Genomic DNA, 23,544 nt, shown 5'->3' on the forward strand with positions numbered 1-23,544 from the left:
AGAGCCGCGAGTTGCCAACCATGGACTTAGAAGCCCTCCAAAGTCCCTTCCAGCTGTATTCTGATTGATTTATACAGGATCTAAATCCAGTTCCACCAACATTACAGCCAGTCCTCAACCGTTCGCTTAAGTGACTATTCAAAGTCATGAAGGACCTCCCCAAAAGATACTTACGATCTGGTTGTGAAGCCTGAATGGCCCCCCACCCCACCCCACCTGGGTTTGGGGTGTCCCGTGGCCACATGATTGCTTTTGCTGAAAAGTTCAGCTTTTTACTTCTGCTTTTCAGCAAAAAACTTCCCATAATGACGAATGGCTTCACTAAACAACCGTGGCATTCGCTTAACGACTGTGCCTTCACTTAATGACCATGGTGATTTACTTAGTGACCGCTGTAAAAAAAAAAGTTGTAAAATCAGGTCAGTCACGTGATGGCCATCTTTTAAGACCATCCTGACAGAAACTTTTTTTTAAAACCAATTTTCCCCAGGCAGCTATTAATTACAGCCCCCCCCCTCTTTAATTACTGAAACAAACCACACTTAGAAAAATGAAAGCTGACTTTTATTATTGTTTCCACAGCCAATCCTTTGACACAAACATGCATACGTATCTGGCTACGCACACACCAATTTTTTTTGGAAAAACATTAGTTATTAAACATACAACATACATCCTTACAAAAATGAGTCGCAATGCAAACTTAACTTTTTTTAAAAAAAAACCAGCAGTTTTTACTAGTTTCTTTCTTTAAAAAAAAAATCTTTGTGTTGGGTACCATTTGTACAAACACAGTTAATTTAAACAAATCTGCTTTTAAATTTTCTTCCTGGTTGCACATAAAAAAAGCTGCAATAGAAAATGAAGTCACTGAGGATTTTTCTTTTTTCTTTTTTTTTTAAATAGCAGTAAATAGGCAGTTTTGCCATGCACGAGAAGCAATATTAAATATTAGTTTTTCAAAAACAAAAAGAAAAAAAAACCACGTTTAAAAATATTTAGTTCAAGTCACAGAACTTTCTCTCATACAGAGAAATCCATAACGCAATGCAGAAATTAGCTGCCATGTACAATGGCGATTCTGAAAAGTAAAAAAATTACCTTCCAGAGATGATACATTTCACTGATTTTGGCACAAAAAAGAAGTTATCAGCTTACCCAAGGACAAGAACGTGATTTTTTTTTTAATGGAAAGAGAGGATATGGGAGGGGGGGAATCAAAAGCAAAACTGAACAAGATAGTAGTTGCAATCACTTTTTTTAAAAAAAAAATCTGTGCATCTCAGTCATTGCAGAATACTGTTTACAGCAGGGCCACACTATACAGGTAACTGTTATTGCAACATGGATTTAATTTGCTTGGAGGTAGTCTCATCATTCAAATGTTTTGTTGTGTACCTATTGAGGAAAGAAGAACACGTAAGTTTGACGCTTTGCCGTTTCTTAAAAAAAAAAAGAGACTCAGATCAAGTATGGTTTGCAGTGCTGAGATAGCAATAGTAACAGCGTTTAGACTTACATAAGAGTTTCATAGTGCTTTACAGCCCCCTGTAAGCAGTTTACAGTCAGCATCTTGCCCCCAACAATTTGGCTCCTCGTTTTACTGACCTCAGAAGGATGGAAGGCTGAGTCAACCTTGAGCTGGTCAGGATCGAACTTCTGGCAGTAGGCAGAGTCAGCCTGCAATACTTCATTCTAACCACTACACCACCGCCTTCACAATGCTAAATAGGACCATTGTCTTCTGTCTGTCCATCTCTCTCTATCATATTCTCTCTCTGTCTCTCTCTCTCTAATTTAGAAACAGCCCATCTGTCTCACAGAGGGACTCTGGGCCGTGTACAAATAAAATTTCAAAACGTAAAAATTGTACATCAAATTTAAAAAAGAGGCAAAGGTGATTACGTTTCCACCTTAAAAAGTTAACTAAAAGGTGGGAGTTCTGGAACAACATGTTCTGGATGAGAAGTCAACTGACCCCAGTGCCAGAAGACATGTTTGGAAGAAACCAAACACAGCGTTCTCCGAGGAGAACTTGATACAACTGAAAAGCATGGTGGTTGAAAGGCTACGGTTTGGGCCAGCTTCCCAACTAAGGGCCCACAATTAATTTTTCATTGTACCAGAAGATGCTGGAGGATAAAAGGAGAACAACTGTCCAAAAAAAAAAAAAAAGCTCAATCAAAATTTGGCCTTGCAACATGACAGGAACCCTAAGTCTTCAAATAAACCCCCAGGAAATGGCGGGGGGGGGGGGGGAGGGGAGGAAAGAAATGGAGGATTCTGGAATGGCCAAGTTAAAGCCCAGATCTAAAGTTCATTGAGATGCTGTGGTTTGAAATGGGCCACGATGCAATAAACCCCGTAAGCACTGTTTCGTACAGCTGTAAAAAAAAATGTATGGAAAAGTGGGGAAAAAATTCCTTTTAGCTGATGTCACAGATCAGTGGGCAGTTATTAAGAAATGTCTACTTGAGATTACTTCTAACCGAGGGACAAAACCTAGGTATTAGATCCGTGTGTCAACGCTGCTAACATCGAATGTTATTGCTTGACAAGAGATGAAGAAGTAGCTATTTCATAGGTTAAACTTGTGTATTGCTTTAAAAGTTTTAGTTTAAGGTTCGGAGGGGGGATGAGTAGGATTGCACCTTCAAGGCCATCTCTCTAACTAAAGAAGATAAGGCCTTGGCAGGTTTTCTAACGGAAGGGAAACTGATTCTTTAAATTAATTGGAGAATATGATTAATGACAAAATTAGAAAGGTGGAGAATTGTGTTTTAATATATTGTGCAAGGGGCGGAGGTTTCGGATTCCAGCTTCCTTCAAGTAAGCATTTGCCGGTGTATTAGGCTAATAAAGGACTTTTAAGGTAAACAATGCCTCAGAGTACTTGAAAAGCCCATACATCAGAAACATGACACCATGGTGTATTTTTTTCCACAGAAAACATGCTATGCAGGTAGTCCTCGATTTACAACCACAACTGAGCCTGCAATTTTGGTCATGAGTCACAATGGTAGTAAAGTGGGTCATTGTGTGACCATGCCTCATTTTATAACCTTTTTTTGCAGCGATTGTTAGGTGACTGTCGCAGTCCTCAAATGAACACCATGGTCATTAAGCACATCCATTATCTACTATGGGGTTACTTTTTTTTTTGCTGGAAACCAGAAGTAAATGTTTTCCGGAGGGGGGGGGGGGAAGAAAGGCATCATAAATTGTTAAAAAAAGAAAGAAAAGGTTTTTCAGGTCCATCGTAACTTTGAATGGTCGCCAAGCAACTGGTCATAAGCCGTGGACTACCTGTATCTATTTTTTGTTGTTGTCGAATAAATGACTGCAAGGTGAATTTTTCATAGGACCTTTTTGTTCAATTACCTCAGCACTCCCTTTATATTCTGTTTGAACGAAAATCAAAAGATTTGATATATTCACCCGTTAAAACAAAGGTTCACACGGGATGTGCTTGTGGACTTATCTTTTCACAGGATGGCACTTGATTCAATTAGCATTTGCGATGCAAAATGTTCTTATTGCATCCAACTCGATCTTTCAAATTTGTACCATTTCAATTTTAACTCTGCTTTGTCCCTAAGCTCAAAACAGCTTCAGGCATGAAGGGTTTACACCACTGCTTAACCAGCAAGTTAAAGAGGTCAGAGGACTTGCTAATTTTTAGCAGCCTGTTTCTCAGAAGCAAGAGAGTCATAGCCAGCAACTTTATGAAGACCTCTGCGATTCAAACAGAAGGGCATTCATGCTGCGTCAAGACGGATTTAAAAAAAAAACACACATCCAAAATGCAGTGATTGTGCTTCACACAAGAGGGCTTGTTAGGTACCTGAGAGCATTTAGAAGACCTTCTACGCTGTTTGGAGGTTGGTCTTTAAGAACCTTGATGCATCCTTTCATCTAGAGTGCCATAAAACAGAAAAACAAAAGATAGTATTTCAAAGTACGTCTAGACATGATGCAGTAATTCCATACCTGTAATTTTCAGCTTACTGATTCATACAGATACTTTATTGGATATTTTAAGAAATATCCGAACTTGGTGTCAGTGTAAGTCCCCTAAATTCTTAAAATGACAACTTAATAATAACAATAAAAAAACCCCGCCACCACAGAAAATCAAAGAAGCTGTAGAATAAATTTCCCCAAGCTCTGTCTAGTTGTGAACTTGGGAGAGACCCATACATGTAAAGTAATCCTGAATTATACCATCGATTGTCTAAATATTGATTTTTTTCCCCCCTAAATTATCCCATCTATTATTTAAAGCAGTAGTTTGAATGCTACTTCATCCACGTGTTGTTTCAAATGCGTTGTTAGGAGAAACACATGAAGGATAGCAAAAAAAAACACCACAAAACCAAATATGGTTACATAAAGAAGCAGATTTTATGAAGACCTAAAGTAATAAAGAACACACAGGGGAAACAGAAAATAACATCAAGGAGAATCCAGACGAGTAGCCTGAAACAGCAGAGTTGGAGTCATGAAAATAAAAACGCAAAATCATTGGAGGCCAGCACAGAACATTAAGAATAAGAGAAAGGGGCTGCTTTGGTTATGTTCAAAGCAAAAGGAAAAGAAAATCAACGTATCATCTATTGAATGTAGAAAGGTTAACTGCTAACAAGTAATAAAGAAGAAGCAGAGTTATTCCTGTTTTTATTTATTTATTTATTTAATTAGTTTTCTATACCACCCTATTCCCGAAGGACTCAGGGCGGTTTACAGGGCAATATTTAAAAGACAATATAAAATTAAGATTTAAAAAATAGAATTAAAAAGAATTAAATTAATTAATAGCCCAACAATAAAACAATGTTAAAAAAACTTGAAACTAAAAAACCCCTCAGTCCAGGCCGGATAGATCGAAAAGCCAGGTTTTCAGGTCCCGGCGAAACGAGCGCAGGTCAGGGGCAGCCCGGAGTTCCACAGGTAAATCATTCCAAAGGGCAGGCGCGCCCACAGAGAACGCCCTCCCTCTGGGGATCACCCGCCGGCATTCCCTGACCGGCGGCACCCTAAGGAGGCCCTCCCTATGGGAGCGCACAGGCCGATGGGTAGTTGATGCTGGCAGCAGGTGCTCCCTAAGATAATCCGGGCCCATGCCATTTCATTCCATCTTCTCTAACCAAATCTTGTGAAGAGGAGGAGGAGATAAAACTTGAGTCTGATAAAACTATGGTCGTGGAATACTTCTTTATTTTGAATGAGTTTAAATTTCCAGGGCCAGATAAATCTCATTCCGGAATGCTGAAGGAACCACCTGATGGGCTAGCCAAATATTTGGGTATTATTATTATTATTAGACTCCCTGGAGAACGGAAATCTCCTTATCTTCAGAAAGAGGAGAAAGGAAAACCAAACATCCAGAAAACTACAGTAATAGATCTGTTTCTAAGCACTTTAAAAATAAGGAAGCCAGCACGGATTTGTCAAGAACAATTCTTGCCAGATCAACTTTATCCCATTTTTGATCAGACAGCTTCCCTATCAAATTGTGGGAAGGTTACAGATTTAATATTGATTTAGCACACACACACACACCCACTTGGCATCTCTCTCCAATTTGACGAGGTGGGTATAATTATTGAGCTAGCTATTTATCCACTTAATTGGAATGCTTTCCAGCCCCACAGTTCATTAGCTAATCAGCATTTTGTAGGAACTTGGACTGAAATGGGGTAGAGAATGCCTCTCCGATTTGCAGCCGATACAAAATTGGATGGGAGAGTTAATAGCTTAGGAGATAGTAGTAAAGTTTAAAATAAGTTTACAGGCTAGGGGGGAAAAAAGCTGATACTCTGTGAAAAAAGTACAGGTAGTGGTCAACTTACAAAAGTTCATTTAAAGGGAAAGGTAAAGGTTCCCCCGCCCATGCGTGCTAGTCGTTTCCGACTCTAGGGGCCGGTGCTCATCTCCGTTTCAAAGCCAAAGAGCCAGCGCTTGTCCAAGGACGTCTCCGTGGTTATGTGGCCGGCATGACTAGATGCCAAAGGCGCACGGAACGCTGTTACCTTCCCACCGGAGTGGTCCCTATTTTTCTGCTTGCATTTTTACGTGCTTTGGAACAGCGAGGTTGGCAGTTAATTTAGTGAGTATTTAAAGTTACAATGGCACTGAAAAAGTGACTTATGATCGTTTTCCACACTTGCAACCGTTGCAGTAACCCCCACAGTCATATGATCAGAATTGAGACCCTTGGCAACTGACTCATATTTAAGACGGATGCGGCGTCCCGGGGTTATGGGATCAACTTTTGGGACCTTCTGATAAGCAGTCATGGGGAAAGCCAGATTCATTCAACAAAACGTGTTACTAAGTTCACAACTGCAGTGATTCACTTAACAACTATGCCAAGAAAGGTCGTAAAATGGGGGCAAAACTCACTTTAACAGCTGTCTCGCTTAGCAACAGAAACTTCGGGCTCAACTGCGGTCATAAGTCAAGGATTACCTGTACTCGCCCCTTTCAGATTTTTGTCAAGGTTCTCACTCGGTGGCAAAAAAATGTGCAAAACTTTCAAAAATCTGAAAAGGGAAAGAAGTGCTGTTTTGCAGAAGTATAACAGAAACAGTCTCAAGTGCTTCACCTAGGAAGCCAATTCCAAATGTCCTAAGATTGGACATTTAGGGAAAAGATCATGGAAACGTCCTAGATTGCAAACCGAATTTGAAACCGCAGCCTGATGTTGCAATAAGAACACTTTTATTAGGCTGCCTCAACAGAAGCACCGTTGCCAAATCACAGGAAGTAATCACGCTCCCCTTTATTCTGCTTTAGTTAGATCCCCCTGGGCTCTGATTTAAGGATTCAGAGAAATTGGAGGAGGCTAAGAGGGGTGCAATAAGGATGATCAGGGGAGGCTAAATCTAAGAGAGAAGGAAGGAAGCAGTAGGATTAGGAAAGCTATCCCAGGGTCAAATGACAGCCCTCTTCAAATACAGGAATGACTTCGTCACATAGAAAGTCAGGATCCGACGCTCCCCTTTCAGAGTGCAGGAAACGGAATCAAAAATATGGATTAAAAAGTTACAGGGAAGCAGATTGAAACTTTCTACCTGGAGAGGATCCAGATAATTGGCTTCACCTAGGCCCACCTGAAGCTTGAATGCCTACCATTCTCAGAACAACTTTCCCCAAAAAGGGAAGACTGGGAAGAAAATTATCCAACACTGTTTGAGTTCTATACTTAGGTGCTGATCCGTGGCCTGGAGGATAGAAAGGTATGGATGGGGAAGGAACTTGCTCCAACTCAACCGTACAAAGACAGAGCGGCTTTGGGGTTTTGCTCTCCTCCCTCAGACTTGATGAGGTATTATCTTTTCACTCTTGATGGAGTTAGCATTCGTACTCCTTGTACACACACGATTGTGTATTGTCCGACCCATCCACTGCGATCATTAAGTTCGCAGATGATACCACCGTAGTGGGTCTTATTACAGGTGATAAGACGAAACAGCGTACAGGGGGGAGGTACAAAAACTATCCTCATGGTGTCTAGAGAACAACTTGCACCTGAACATCGGCAAGACGAAAGAGATGGTGCTAGACGTCCGGAGGAAGAGAGAGGAACCTACCACACTTTACATCTGGGGGGGAGAGAGGGCTGTGTGGAGAGTCTTCTCCTTTAAATTTCTGGGAGTCTACCTCTGTGAAGATCTTACTTGGAAAGTCAATACAACCCAGGTGGCCAGAAAGGCCCATCAGAGACTCCACTTCTTCAGGGTCTTGCGGAAGAACAGGGTAGAACAACGGCTAATGACCCTCTTTTACCGGTCTACTATAGAGAGCGTCCTCTCGTATGGTATTGTGGTTTGGTATGCTGGTCTGACAGCCACGGATAGGAAGGCATTACAGAGGGTGGTGAGCACAGCACAAGACATTGTGGGCTGTCCCCTGACACCACTGGATGACATTGCCAGGGCCCGCTGCCTTGGAAGAGTGAGGAAAATCCTCAGGGACGACTCACACCCTGGACGGTACCTCTTTACTCTCCTACCATTGGGTAGGAGATACAGGAGTAGAGCCAGCTGTACCAACAGGCTGAAGAACAGCTTCTATCCGTGGGCTGTCAGGCTCTTGAACGGGAAATAACTTTATGTATGATTGACTTGCGAGGCCGGTGTGTTGTGCAATTAGCTCACATGGTGTAACAAGATGGTGGGTTTGTTGTCACTGTGAGTTGTGGGGGGGGAGCACGAAGGGGAAGCTCCGCCAATCTCATTTTATACATGTTGTACTTTGATAATAAAGGTTCATAAAAAAAAAGGCAACCAGACTTTCTTTGAACTGAATAAGCTTCTTAGATGAGAAGTGAAACGTCTTGAAGAAAACCTAGTTGTCCCTTGAAAACCGTGAAACGACCAGGATGACTTGAGAATTTCCATATACCTTCCTCCAGAGAGAAATGGCATGCGATGAGGGTGGGAGGGATGTTCCTAGTCCAGGGCTTTTCAACCAGTGGTACGGGTACCACCTGTGGTACATTGGCACCTGGCAGGTGGTACGCGACCATCTGAGAAAAGTGGGAGCTGGGGAGGGGAATGAGCTGAACCGGGGGCAGCACCGCACAAGCCTGAGCGAGAGACGGCTGGAGCTGCAGGGCTGTCAGGGCTCAGCGGAAGCGCCAGGATCAGTGCTGCTTTCCAGCTGATCGGCGCTTCTTCGGGGCTGTCAGCGGGACCTTGGCGCAGATCCTGGTGCTTCTGCTGAGCCCAGAAGAAGCGCCAATCAGCTGGAATGTTGCAGCATTTCTAGGGTCTTGTGATTTACATTCAGATGCTTGGCAACTGATTCATATTTATGACGGTCACAGTGTCCCAGGGTCATGTGAAGTGACCCAAACCTGCTGCAACCACCCAGCAGACAGGGGGAATAAAAACCAAACACCCCCCACCCCACCCCCGCTGCCAATCCTCAACAGAAATGCTCACAACAATGAAAACCTCGGACAGGAGGAAGAGGGCCACCGGGCGGGCAGGCAGGTGTCTTGCTCAGCTGTGGCTTGGGGGGCACTTTTTTCAGTGCCACTGTAATTTCCAACAGTCCTCTTTTTTGGGGGGGGGGTCATCAGGTTTTTGACACCTTGCTAGGCATCTAAAAGAGGAAGAATGGGCGAAAAGGTTGAAAAGCCCTGCCCTAGACTCACAATTGCAGATGACAACCCCAGGAGCCTGGGATGCTGCAACCATCATAAATGGAGGCTGGCTGCCAAGCAGCTGAAGTTTTACCATGTGGCTATGGAGATGCAGGGTCCTTAATAAGCCGTTCTGAACGGTCATTAAACCAGTGGCTGTAAGCAGAGGATCACCTCTATCGTTTTGAATGCCTTGAATGCTACAAGGCAAGATTACTAGTGGGGTGCCTCTCCTTTCTGCCACATCAGACGGGGGGGGGGGGTCATTTAGTAAGTTCTCAGAAATTCACCTTCTCCAAAGCAGCCCCTGCCTGGTGGAGCACTCTTCCTCCTGGGTGAGATCCAGCAACTCCTACTTCACTAACCTTCCAGATGGCTTTGAAAACCTGGGTCTTCCTGCAGCGTAAGAATGGAGTCTAGTGACTGACGGTTGATGGATCGCGTAGTGCTATTTTAGAGGTCCGACAGGTATTTGGGGATTTTGGTTTTACTGTTTTCTTTTATTGCTGCTATCTGTGAGCTGTGCCGAGTTACGGTAGGTAAGATAGGCAGCGATATTAATGTGTTGAGCTAAATAAACAGTTGTAGAACAGGCTTCCTTTTGGTAGGAGCCATTCACTAACAGAAACTTAGGAGAAATGATTGGGGGCGGGGGGGGCTGTACTGCATGGGTTACAGTGAGGGCGATGACTATTTGTCTGGGGTATTTTAATTGGATTCGTACACCGATCACAGTGGCCTAAATCAGGGGTGCCCAACCTTGGCAACCTGTGGACTTCAAGCCCCAGAATTCCCCATCCAGGCTGGCTGTGGAATTCTGGGAGTTGAAGTCCACAAGTCTTAAAAAAGTTGCCAAGGTTGGATACCCCGGCCTAAATAGTTCTTTCCAATTTATAATGAACCCTCTACGCACTCCCATTGTCCCCACCACCACCACCGCCACTGCAGTCAGCAATGGAAAGGAATATTTCGACTATCCAAACACAGAACTTACATCAATTTTTGAAGTTTTTGCAAAAGCACCTACTGGATGCACATGGTCGTAGAGGATTATAACACCCACCATTACCCTCAGGCAGAAGGATACGGTCTCCTCGTTCGTGAACCTGCTCCTGTATTCCCTGGAGAAACAACAGACAACATAACAGAAATTGGGTTGCCAAAAGCTGAAGCGAGCTCCCATTGTTCTGTACCAGCCTACTACCGGCCCTGCAGAAAAGGCAGGGACAACCCCTTTACAAAAAGGCAAGAGGCTGGAACTAAGCCTGCCAAATTTATTGACACAAAACAGAGCAAACAGAGCAAAACCAAAACACGAACCATGAAACAGGAGCTATTCAAACGGTTGCCTTCAGCAAACCAGCCCTCCCACACATTCCCCTTTTAAACAGTTCAAGGCGTGGCTTCTCTCTGCCTCCTTCCGAGGTGCCCCATTGCCTTTCTCTGTTTACTCCTGATTGACTGCCTCCTGCGTCGGGCGTCCTTGAACAGAGCCAGCTGTGGGTCATCTTCATCCACGCTGTCACGCTCACACAGCTGGGTCTGCGTAGTAACCAGATGAGAGGGGCCTGGCTGAGGGCTCTGCGAAGCCTCAGGGCTGTCCTCTGCAGGCTCTCCAACACCCCCCTCCTCCTCCTCTGAATCGTCCGACCCAACTGCCGAACCCACAGGCTGACCCTGAATCACAACACCCACTTATAACACACGTGCAAGTTCAGCTCAGTAACTTCCCAAAGTACGACTTACATTTGCAATGAGTGATTGTTATGACAGCCCGTTTGTGAAGGCTCATAAATTAAGCTTATCAACTATAAAATTCAACTATTGTTATCAGTCCTTCTTGGATGCATCCAGCAGTTCTATGGGAGCCCTGGCTCAGCTCCTGAACTTTATTTTTTTAAAAAATTATTCATTCATATCCTGCCTTTATTATTTTTTTTAAAAACAACTCAAGATGGAGAACCTATCTAATATTCCTTCTTTCTCCTATTTACTCCACAGCAACAACCCTGTGAGATGGGTTAGGCTGAGAGAGAGTGGCTGGCCCAAAATCATCCAGCCAGCTTTCATGCCTAAGGTGAGACTAGAACTCACAGTCTCCTGGTAATTGGCTCAAAGTCAACCAGCTGGCTTTCATATCTAAGGCAAGACTAGAACTCACAGTCTCCTGGTAATTGGCTCAAAATCAACCAGCTGGCTTTCATATCTAAGGCAAGACTAGAACTCACAGTCTCCTGGTAATTGGCTCAAAATCAACCAGCTGGCTTTCATATCTAAGGCAAGACTAGAACTCACAGTCTCCTGGTAATTGGCTCAAAATCAACCAGCTGGCTTTCATATCTAAGGCAAGACTAGAACTCACAGTCTCCTGGTAATTGGCTCAAAATCAACCAGCTGGCTTTCATATCTAAGGCAAGACTAGAACTCACAGTCTCCTGGTAATTGGCTCAAAATCAACCAGCTGGCTTTCATATCTAAGGCAAGACTAGAACTCACAGTCTCCTGGTAATTGGCTCAAAATCAACCAGCTGGCTTTCATATCTAAGGCAAGACTAGAACTTACAGTCTCCTGGTAATTGGCTCAAAATCAACCAGCTGGCTTTCATATCTAAGGCAGGACTACTGACAAGGATGTGCAGAGTACCTCTTGAGCTAACAAGAGCATGCACAGAAAAAGAGGATACTGAGAGTAGTCAAGTTTACGCAGATACACCGAGGTGTGTAAAAAAGTTTAGGCCATAGTCATCTACCTAACAACTACAATTCACAGTCTCCTGGTAATTGGCCCAAGGTAACCCAGTTGGCTTTCACATCTAAGGCAAGACTAGAACTCACAGTCTCTTGGTTTCTAGCCTGGTGCTTTACCCACTAGACCAGGGGTAGGCAACCTTGGCTCTTTTGTGACTCGTGGCCTTCAACTCCCAGAATTCCACAGCCAGCATGGCTGGCTCAGGAATTCTGGGAGTTCCAAGAGTCATAAAAGAGCCAAGGTTGCCTACCCCCGCAGGAGACCAAACTGGCTCTCCTTTATTTTGATATTGTTTTTAATCAAAGGAGGAAGCTGCCGGGGGGGGGGGGGGGAGAAACTGGGCTTCAACTTTACACAGACTGTACTCTGGGCAAAATAGACATCTCTCATACTTTTTTTTTAAATTATGTAGGAGGTGAAAAGATTTAGGAAAGTACCAGCGACCTTGGAACGCATCTCTAAGTGTTGAAATATTTAACAGTATTCCCGCAAGAATAAACTGGAGAGCTTCCCCCAAAACATAAGAGACTGTTAGAACTGCAAAGTGCCAAGATCTTTCTAAGAAGAATGTAACTCCATCTGCTCTTTTAGTGGGGTACTAGGTCTACTGGAAGAATAAGGGAAACAGTCCTTATTTGCCTCATGGTCACCACCTGATGAGAGAGGGCAGAGGCAAAATGTATTTTTCGTGGTTCTATTTTATACCACCGCTCAGGTCTCATCGAGATCCTCCTTTGCAGAACTGTTGTACTCTTGCTGAGAAAGGAGACAGGATAAGAGGATATATCCCTGCTCCCTATGATTCCTGCCTCTGGCAAATCTCCTGTAGCATCCCTGTAACACACCTATGTGGATAAAAAGATCAAACCGAAAGAAGGGGCAACAGGCTTGTGACCCAGCATTTTGGAAAACGTGATTTTATATAAAACCGCTGGAGAAAGAGACCTAAATACTGACAATACACCAAATATTTCCTGTCTTTCTGGCTTTCTTTCTCTTGCTCTCTCCTTCCTTCCTTCCTTCCCTCTGCCTCGCCCTCTCCTCTCCACTCCCACGGCTGGGAAAAGATCTGCCACACAGCTCCCCACCACCAATCTCTACCCTAAAAGCAACTTCAGGGCTGAAAGGATATCTTTTGGGAGAAGAGGAAGCTAACTTAAGGAAAGTAGGTTTGGTCTCAGCCTTTGTTCTAGATGTTGCAACAACCTCAGCGGTTGGGTGAGAGATGGGAGGAGACTGGCATTCTGCAATATTCTGTCGTTTTAAAAAGGTTCTGGCTAGTTTAACGTCAGTGCAGCTGTGTGTGTGTGTGTGTGTGTGTGTGTGTGTGTGTGTGTGTGTGTGTGTGTGTGTGTGTTTGCAGAGACCGGAATAAATTGATTGGCTGACTTTACCCTTCTTTCTTTTACCGATTTTAATTTCTTTCAGTCTCTTACAAATTTACTTGTACCGATAGATTCACTGTAATGATGATCCTCACCTATTGAAAAAACCCTCATTTAGGTTAATTGAAAATTTACAAAATACTACTCGCCTTCTTTGTCCAGCAAGGAGGTTAAAATGGGGAAGGGAGGAGGGGGGGGGTTGAAGTCTCCAAACATGTATTTTAGGCTATAAAATCTATTAAAGTAATGCCAAGTTTTGTCAGAGATTCTTCCAAATCTATCTGGGAGGAAAAAAGAGTCAACATATAATAGTTGCTCCTATGTTTGTTAAAATCAATGCTGGTTCTATCCTTTTGTGTCAGGTAGTCCTCAGGTTATGACCGTAACGATGCCTGCTCATCACATTGATGGTCTTATGATGGTCCAACCCACTTGATTTTACAATCTTTTTCGCACCAGCTGTTAAGTGAATGTCATGGCTGCTAAGCAAACATGACACTCGCTACACAAACCAATGAGTCGAATATGGGTGTGGTGTTGCCAAAAACTGGAAATAAATGCCGATTTCCCCCCACAAAACCTTTGTAAAAGGCATTCATGTGACAGTATAAATGCAGCCTGGTTGCTTAGCTCCCAAAGTGCAATCACAAGACTGGGAAGGGGGGGGAGAGAGAGGGGAGAGAATGCAACCGTTAAAAGTTTGAATCCTGGTTGTAAGTACCTGTCAGGTAGATCTGTCAGAACCCTGAACGGCTCGTAAGTGACCAGTCGTAAGTTGAGGACTACTTATACTTAACATTCCGATATGAAAAGTAAACACTCCTTTGGGTCAAGGTAAGTATTTAGTAACTTCACCAACCTGTCCGTGTACCTTTCTTGGGAACACGATGGAAGTGGCCTGCCACTGCCTCCTTCGTGTTTTTGTTGCATTTTACTTCTGGGCTTCCCAAACTAGCTTACACCTCTGGTGCTCCCCATCCAAATAACTTACCAGACCTAATGCCACTTAACTTTATGAGTTCAGCCAGGGCCAGTTCGGCATAGCCATCTTTTGTCTGTAAACTGCATGGATCAAAAAAAAACACCAACTCCCACTTTTCCTCCTGTCTGCTCAGTGTAGACCAGGGGTCTTCAAACGTGGCCCTTTTAAGACTTGCGGACTTCAACTCCCAGAATTCCTCAGCCAGCGGCCAAGCTTGAAGGCCCCTGGTTTTAGACCCTGTGCATGTTGATCTTTAACAGTGGTGGTATCTGAAGGAATCGCTCTACTTACGGGGTTTCCAGCATGACTCTGCAAACGCTGGCCATGGTGCTTAAACAATCTGTGGTGTTTTCAATAGGTAAATTCTTGTTCTGTGAACAGGCGGTAAGGAAGAAAAGTTACTGAAACGTGATCGGGAGCATCGGGTTTTTGCCTCACCTTTCCTAATGGGGGCCTGTACTAAGAGTCAATATGGTTAAAGACGGCACAGTGGTTATCTGAGCCATTTCTCCCAATTCTAAACTGTGCAAGGCATTCAGCAGGAATATTCAGAGGTTCTGCGGTCCAACAGGTTTGTGTTCTACCTGGAGCGGCCCTTGAAGAGCACCCCAAGGCTTCCGCTGGCACAAAATGTGTTGTGACAGCGGAGAACGCACAGACAGTCACACCTCTGCTCTGTGAGTTGCACTGGTTGGCAGTTTGCTGCTTGGTGAAGTTCAAGGTCTTATGGCTTTGACTTTCAACTTTTAAAGCCCCAAATAAAGCCCTAAGATCTTATCTGAGGGATCGTGTCCACCATCCCATTGGCATATGTAGCAAAAGAAACTCCTGGGACATTATTTTACCAAGACTATATATATACATATATATATATATATATATATATATATATATATATATATATACATATATATATATATATATATATATATATATATATATATATATATATATATATATATATATATATATACATATATATATATATATATACATATATATATATATATATATATATATATATATATATATATATACATATACATATATATATATATATATATATATATATATATATATATATATATATATATATATACATATATATATATATATATATATATATATATATAACTTTACTGATGGATCCAGATAGGCACAGTAGAAGCAAAGCCTGTTCTGAGGTTTACTGGCGAAAAAAAATTGCATAGTTAAAATAGCCCCTTTATCTACCACCACCCCCGGGGCCGTCCACTGTCCACCAATCCAGTGCCATCTTTTTGTTTTGGAAACAGTCAGCTCAGCTCAGAAGGCCCTCATTGTTCGACTTTGAGGTGTCAAGATTCTCCCAGGCCAACAGACGACGCAATTCCTCAATTCCCTCCCGGCCAACCATAACATTCCAACCCTGGTTTCCGCTGTCTGGCTGCGAGCAAAAGTGCACAGCCCTGATAACGGCCACACTTGGAATACTGTATCGTTTTGGTCACCACGATGTAAAAAATATGTTGAGACTCTAGAAAGAGTGGAGAGAAGAGCAACAAAGATGATCAGGGGACTGGAGGCTAAAACATATAAGGAACGGTTGCTGGAATTGGGAATGTCTAGTCCAGGGCTTTTCAACCAGTGGTAAGGACCTGTGGTACATTGGCACCTGGCAGGTGGTACGCGACCATCCTAGAAAAGTGGTAGCAGGGGAGGGGAATGAGCTGAACTGGTGGCAGCCCTGCACAAGCCTGAGCGAGAGATGGCTGAAGCTGCAGGGATGTCAGGGCTCAGCGGAAGCCCCAGGATCAGTGCTGCTTTCCAGCTGACTGGCGCTTCATTAGCCCTGATCTAGTCTAATGAAGAGAAGGACAAGGGAGGGACATGATGGCAGCCTTCCAATATCTCAGGGGCTGCCACAAAGAAGAGGGAGTCAAGCTATTCTCCAAAGCACCTGAAGGCAGGACAAGAAGCAACGGATGGAAACTAGTCAAAGAGAGAAGCAACCTAGAACTGAGGAGAAACTTCCTGACAGAACGATTAACCAGTGGAACAACCTGCCTCTAGAAGCAGTGAATGCTCCAACACTGGAAGTTTTTAAGAAGAGACTGGACAGGCATCTGTCTGAAATGGTATAGGGTTTCCTGCTTAAGCAAAGGGTTGGACTAGAAGACCTCCAAAGTCCGTTCCAACTATTATTGTTGTTGTTGTTATTGATGAGACCATCTCTTCCCAATTATATTTATCTACCCATCCAACCAAGCCTAGCAGAAGAGATATATAATCCAGGTCCCATCCACAAAGAGGTCTGGGGGACTCGGTAGATGAGCCTTATTTTGTTGTAGCCTCCACCTTCTGGACCATCAGTCCCTCTGAGGGGATATTAACCCCACCTTTGCCAGCTTTCTGGAAAGCCTTAAAGTATGGCTCTTCCTCGGGGATCCCGTGGTGAACCTGCAAAGTCCTTGTATGAGGCCAAAGGAGGTTGAGTGGTCCTGGGTGCCACTCTGAGCTTGGTTGTTTTCTTGCAGACATTTCATTGCTCAAATTAGGTAACATCATCGATACTAGACTAGCAACCATCATGTTCCTTAGCTGGGTAATGAAATGTCTGCAAGAAAACAACCCAGCTCAGAGAGCACCCTCATTTTAACCCTGAGCTAATAATATTCTCCTTTATCGATATGTTGAGGTTCTTTCAGGTTTTCACTTTTGTTCTTATTTATTTTCGATATTTTTTTTTTAATCTTGCGATATGGCTTTGCTATTCTACTTGTAAGCCGCCCAGAGTAATTTTTGTGAGATGGGTAGCTATACGAATTTGCGAAATTAATAACAACAACAACAACTTCCCAAACAACATTACACAATTCTTGCTGTCCATGAAGAACTGTTCATAATACTGACAAGGTTTGATCCTTTGTCTCCACTGAAACCCCAAGCACAAGATTTATGCAAATCAGTCGCAAGATGCATTAATTGTTTTCCAAAGCAATTCTGCATTAATAGAAATTAAGACCTGCACATACCTCTGAAACAAATTTTGTCGTGGCATCACTTAAGGTTTTCAACATTGGTGTCGCTTCAGCGTAAAATAAGGACATTCTGTTGGCCAATTCATTGTTTACTTCATTTTCCCCTTCTGCCTACCAAAAGTTAAAATAAATGTTTGCATAATTGACTTCATTAAACAGGTCAAGGAGAAAGGAACACAGTGAGTCATTTTCTTCGACTCTCCTTAAAGGTTACTCACTGGGACATTGTTGATTCTCATACGACTTAAGGTTCTTCTATAATAACTGAAATCATTCTGAATTGCAGGATTTGTCATCTAAAAAGAAACACCAGAGACCAAGAACATCATGACAAAATTACATGTAAGCCTGGGCAAGTCAGTCTCTGATACTCCAAAATGACGTCCACAGAACCTCCATGAAATATTTTAAAAATTAATTGCCAAAGCTTGTGAGTCAGGATCCCCAGGGGAGAATACATGAGATTTGAGGAGAGAATATGCCAATTCTTGAGGCAGAGGAATCCTGAAATCACGTGTAAGATTTGGTGAACTTGTGAGATATATTTTTTTTTTACTCTTTTCTACTTTCTTATCTTCTTATAGGCAATTTATATGCCTGTCGATCATGAACACTGTTAAGCAGGGGTCTTCAAGCTTGGCTCTTTTATGACTTGTGAGCTTCAATTCTCAGAATACCTCAGCCAGCCACGCTGGCTGAGGAATTCTGGGAGTTGAAGTCCACAAGTCATAAAAGGGCCAAGTTTGAAGACCCCTGCTGTTAAGTCTTGGTGACTCACAATCAAATTATTGTGATTTTATTAGGGGAAATGCCCCAAAGGGTTGCCAATCTCTGCCTTAACTTGTTCAAAAGAGAGCTGAGTTTCTAATTTGTAAAAAGTGGAAAAATTAGACAGTTATTTGATTTTTTTATCCCACCTTTATTACTTAACAGATAACTCAAGGCAGTTGAGTTATCCTCCTATTTCCCCAACCACCTCACTGTCTCCTGGTGATTGGCCCGAAGTCGCTCAGCCAGCTTTCATGCCTAAAGTATGCCTATAACTCACTGTCTCCTGATGACTGGCCCAAAGTCGCTCAGCCAGCTTTCATGTCTAAGGTAGGACTAGAACTCACAGCCTTCTAGTTTGGCCCAAACTCCCCAGCCAGCCTATATGCCTAATAAATAATTATAAATAAAATGGCATTTCAAGCCCAAGCCACTTCAGTAGTATTGATTATCACGGTTCAGGACCTGATCATATGTAAAGCTTAATCAACTGGACTATTAAGAGATGCTCCAAAATGTAAAGAAGCAAAAATGGGATATAACAATCAGATTGTTTTCCTCTTCCCTTGAAGATTTTCCGTATATTGCACTGAAGTGAGGGATAGGATTAAAAAAAAACAACACAAAACCTAGAACGGCTCCTGAACTGATCCAGAAGGTCTCATTCACACACACGTATATATGTGTGTGGATTAATGTAGATTAATATCCTGACTCATCTAACAGACGTTTCACTAGTCAATATGAATGTTCTAAAAGAATCTGTTAGAAATCTATTATTTCTGCAAAAGGTGGAAATGGGAAGAAAGACATTTAAGCGCCTCCTCATTTGTTTTAAACATAGTCTAAAAGGAGACCAAAGCTCACAATCAATATAATGTGACGTGGCGATCAGCCAGCTAACAGTTCGGCGGGGAATTACTCTGTACTTACCTTCAGCTCATCAAACCGAAGCGTGAAATGAAGGATTTCTGCAAACTGTTTAGCAAGAGCCTGCTCTCGCTCGAGATGCTGCGTAGGAGAATAAGGCGTGCTAGTCAAGGCCCCGAGGAGACCTCGTAAAGCAGCTTCTATTTTGAGGGTGGAAAAAAAGAGAAAAGACAGGAATATATCAAACGCTGGGGATGTGTTGACTATCTTGGCCTAATTCACAGTTACAAAAACAGGGCGCGGTTCAAGCGTGACAAAATCCTAGGTGTTGCGGTGTGTTGTCTAAACAGACGAGTTTAACCAGCCTCAAAAAAGGAGGAGGAGGAGGAGAAGAAGAAGAAGAAGAAGAAGAAGAAGTAGTAGTAGTAGTAGTAGTAGTAGTAGTAGTAGAAGAAGAAGAAGAAGAAGAAGAAGAAGAAGAAGAAGAAGAAGAAGAAGAAGAAGAAGAAGAAGAAGAAGAAGAAGAAGAAGAAGAAGAAACAGGTTCTTGCCTAACTGTAGAGACGCTGAAAATTTACAACTCAAACCAACCAGCAGCAAGTTGCCAAAATTATGTGTGGGTGTGATACTGTTCTTAAAAGTTATCTCCAATCATCTGTCGTGCTAAGCTGGATTCAGGGCTTTGCATCACTAAACTAAAATTGCACAAGGCAACAATACAGAAATTTGCTAAATGAATAAAATAAAATAAATACTATGAACGATTAGCTAATGTTCTTACCTAGCCTCTGAGAAAATTCATAGAATTTCTTTAGTTTGCCCACTAGGGGGACAACTGCACCCCACGCCTTCTCTTGCAGCCTCTCATCGGTGGGATGCTGTATTGCCTGGAAAAAAAAAACCCGTTTCATAAACATAGAAATTCCCTTTTACCCCTATCCTTTTCTTTAATATTATCTGATGACAAAGAAGAGGCATTATTTTGTATGTCGTGTATATGTTTGGGGGGGAAAAAGAGAGAGGTACAATGATCTAAAAGTTTTCACTGTACACATCAGGCTGTGAGGTCAATAGCAACTCTACGAGGATCACCTTTTACAACACGTTTGTGATGCAGACGCTTGGCAACTGGTGTGTGTTAACATAATGGTTGCAGTGTTCCATAGTCATGTGAACTCCATTTGCAACCTTCACGGACGGCTTCTGATTTGCCAAGTCGAGGGAAGTAGTAAGTTGCAGTCAGGTGACACAATGACTTAATGACTGTAGGTGACTAACGTAATGGCAACAACCAAAAAAGATGAACTGCTGTTGTTAAGTTGGGCATAGTCACATGGTTTTTCATGCTACAGTTGTATCAGTGACGGAATTGCCAGTCCCAAGTGCAGTGTTTGACCCACGTACTGATGGCTCAAAAAGTGTGTGGGGGGGGGGGGGGAAGGAGATGCCTTAAAGAAAGGGTATCCTTAAAATCTACGGAGATTCTCAGTCATCCAGGTCGTAAGTTATCCCAAAGATGCTTTTTCACGAGGCAACCGGACTTTCTTCTCATCCAAGAAGCAAAACCTCTTCAAAGGAAAACAAGAAAGTCCTGTTTCCTCGTGAAAAAGCATCTTTGGGATGTGGTCCTTAAAGGAAGCAGCGCGGTGGTGGCACAACAGATGAGGAATAGATTGCTTACCTGGAAAAGCATAAAGAAAGCCTCTGCATGCAATTAGTGCAGGTTCGCATCCCACCAGGCTCAAGGTTGACTCAGCCTTCCATCCTTCCCAGGTAGGGAAAATGAGGACCCAGATTGTTGGGGGCAATTAAGCTGACTTTGTAATAATGCCGCTTGGGGTGTGTGTGAAAGCCCTAATAAGCAGGCATATACATAGAATGAAGGCTACTGCTAAGCTTGTAAGCCGCCCTGAGTCTTCGGAGAAGGGCGGGATATAAATGGAATTAAAATAAAAAATAAATAAATGATTGCTAAAGACATGCTTGATCAAGACCATGTCTTCTCCAAACATGGCAACTTTAAGCTGCGTGGGCTTCCAACTCCCAAACTTCCCCAGTGAACGTAAGGCTGGCTGAAGGCCACCCAGAGTTACCAACTTGTAAGTTAAAGCTAATGAACAAACAACAATGTCCAATGTAGGGGTCTTCAAACTTGGCCCTTTGATGACTTGTGGACTTCAACTCCCAGAGTTCCTCAGCCAGTCTGCCTGGCTGAGAAATTCTGGGAGTTGAAGTCCACAAGTCATCAAAGGGCCAAGTCGGAAGACCCCTGGTCTAATGTTTTCTCACTTAAGACATCCAGAGGCCTTCACTGATCTAAACGAAGCTCATGGGCATTACTCTTGTATAAAAGGTTTGTTGAATTGAACATCCAATATAAACTTTTACCTCTCGTATTTCATGACCAGCTCCTCTGTACGACTGTAAGTCTTCCAGGATTCCTTCTGCATCCTTTAACACTACATTCACCTGATGGTAAATGTCCTTTTCTGATTCTGTAGGTTGAGCATCTACACACAGGAGAGAATATCAGGTTGTGTATGGAATTATCCCCTTCACAAATCCAAATACTATGTCCATATTTTAGTCCTAACTCTTATCAACTGTCATCAACTTTAGCAGAATATCTTTCCACTAAAACATATTTGTCATCAAGGTAAGGTTTGTGTTGGCTTAATTTTATTTGTATTTATCAACCAGTGAATCTCTTTTAAATGTTCCATTGGTGGTGGCCTTCTTTTATGTTTATTGGATCTGTTTTTATCAGTTTACTTTCATATATCATTGCAAAAAATCTTGCAGATTAAAGTAGATCAACTACATTTTCAGGCAGTATGTCCTTGTGCCATGTCCCCAGCAACAAAAATAAAAATATTATCACTGTTCTAAAGGTATGTTAATAAAGCATGCTATGTTGTACTATGGTTTCAAGATCAGCCTCTTTTGGAATTTGAGGTACCATTCTGAGTGGTTTTAAGAGGCTAATAAAAGAAGATTCTGCAGTTATTACAATGCCACATAGGCATAGAACATATTTTAATTTTCAAAAACATCTATATTCAAAATCAGGAACGTTCAACCCATTTCTCTACTCTCTAGCAGGGCCTTCTGAAAATTAGAAGGCCCTGAACTGTGTACTACTTTGGATGGGGAAGGAAAAAACGTTTTCTACACTCATGGGAATAACAATGAAGCACATCTCATTAAAGTAGCTGCATCTTTTCCCAGGGTCACGCGGCTGCCTTTTACAGTTGCCGTGCAATCCAATAAAGAGGGATGTAGTTTATGGAGTGACCACCTAGTGACATGAGTATATCACTATGTGCTCCAAAGAATCTTTTCTCCTTTAAACCTGAAGGGCTGCACAGCCTTAATAAGAAATTCTAAAGGAAAATGCTCATTATTGACTTAATCAAGAGAGTTACACAGAGATGTTTTTGCATGCCCATCCAGCTGCTTTGCAGCAACTTCAATTTTACAAGGAAGCCCTCTAAATCTTGGGTTTTTGTTTCATTCACGTCGCAAAACTCTGTTCAAAAGAAACCAGTTTCACAATAAGGGCCGCCTTTTCTTTTGAAGTTGGTTTCCCAGTTCTGATGGAGCAGGGGTAGGCAACCTTGGCTCTTTTATGACTCATGGACTTCAACTCCCAGAATTCCTGAGCCAGCCAAGCTGGCTCAAAAATTCTGGGAGTTGAAGTCCACAAGTCATAAAAGAGCCAAGGTTGCCTACCCCTGTGATGGACTCTGCAAAATCTGTCCCACTAGAGTTGAATACAAGCTGTGGGCACCAACACAATATTTAAACATATTTATTATAACCTGGAATTAATTAACACAATAACCCCTTTTCCCCCCCTAAATGTTGTCTCAGTGAATGCTCCTAACAGGTGCTCAGATTTTTCATCCTTGAATAACCCACTCTCATATAAATTAGCTGATAAAAGGAAACTTAATTTATGATCCGGGCACTGTCTAGTAAGGTTCTTTTTCAGAAATGCGTAAAACAAACAGCCGGGGCTTATGATACGTAAGTAGCCAACAGTCCTCACTTTCAAAATCCAGAAAGAAGTTTGGCCCCTGTTCAAGGTCTGTGCATGTCAAAACTTTAAGAAGGTTCCCCATGTTAAGATACCTGTTGAGACAAAAAAGAAGACACATTTTCTTTAGGAAAGTTTTGAAAAATTAAGAGGTAGTGGGAGATGTATGCATCAATATCCACAAACCTTTGGCAGTTTTCACTTCCTGTCAGTGATTAACAGTGGACCCATCACCTGCAAATTCCCAATATCCTACAGATGACCATTGGCTCTTCCATAACAAATGAAAGACACAAGAACCCCAGTCTGTATCCACTAAAGCCACAAACCACACAGCTCTCCAAACACACTTATACTACTCTTCTTAGATTTCATAGATGCATAGAGTTGACAGAGAATGAGGTGGCTGGATGGAGTCACTGAAGCAGTAGGCGTGAGCTTAAAGAGACTCCAGAAGATGGTAGAGGACAGGAAGGCCTGGAGGAACGTTGTCTATGGGGTCAAGATGGGTCGGACACAACTGCGCAAATACCAACAACAACAACATAAGAGTTGAAAGAGGCTCTTTGGACCAAAG

General features: G+C 42.6%; 1 protein-coding gene across 1 annotated transcript; it reads right to left on the reverse strand.

The window, feature by feature from the left end:
* Positions 1–542: 542 nt before the first annotated feature.
* On the reverse strand, positions 543–23,058 carry CYRIB (CYFIP related Rac1 interactor B). The gene is made up of 10 exons (XM_081323314.1): positions 22,980–23,058; positions 21,317–21,438; positions 19,710–19,815; positions 18,992–19,128; positions 17,509–17,586; positions 17,285–17,401; positions 14,562–14,641; positions 10,149–10,275; positions 3,845–3,915; positions 543–1,398 (listed from the first exon to the last, which is right to left on the reverse strand). The coding sequence occupies exons 1-10, from the start codon at positions 23,050–23,052 to the stop codon at positions 1,335–1,337; spliced, it is 975 nt and encodes a 324-aa protein (XP_081179440.1). The 5' UTR covers positions 23,053–23,058; the 3' UTR covers positions 543–1,334.
* Between the last annotated feature and the right edge of the window lie 486 nt (positions 23,059–23,544).

The sequence above is a fragment of the Vipera berus genome (genome assembly GCF_964194415.1).
Source record: "Vipera berus genome assembly, chromosome: 3".
NCBI classification, from domain to species: Eukaryota; Metazoa; Chordata; class Lepidosauria; order Squamata; family Viperidae; genus Vipera; species Vipera berus.

Bases quoted from the DNA above. Each gene is read 5' to 3' on its own strand.
- CYRIB (XM_081323314.1), bottom strand. From the start codon at position 23,052: ATGGGGAACCTTCTTAAAGTTTTGACATGCACAGACCTTGAACAGGGG. The intron at 19,816-21,316 runs GTAAAAGTTTAT...TTTTTTTTCCAG, and splicing joins CTGGTCATGAAATACGAGAG to GCAATACAGCATCCCACCGA. The intron at 1,399-3,844 runs GTACCTAACAAG...TTTCCTCAATAG, and splicing joins GGTCTTCTAAATGCTCTCAG to GTACACAACAAAACATTTGA.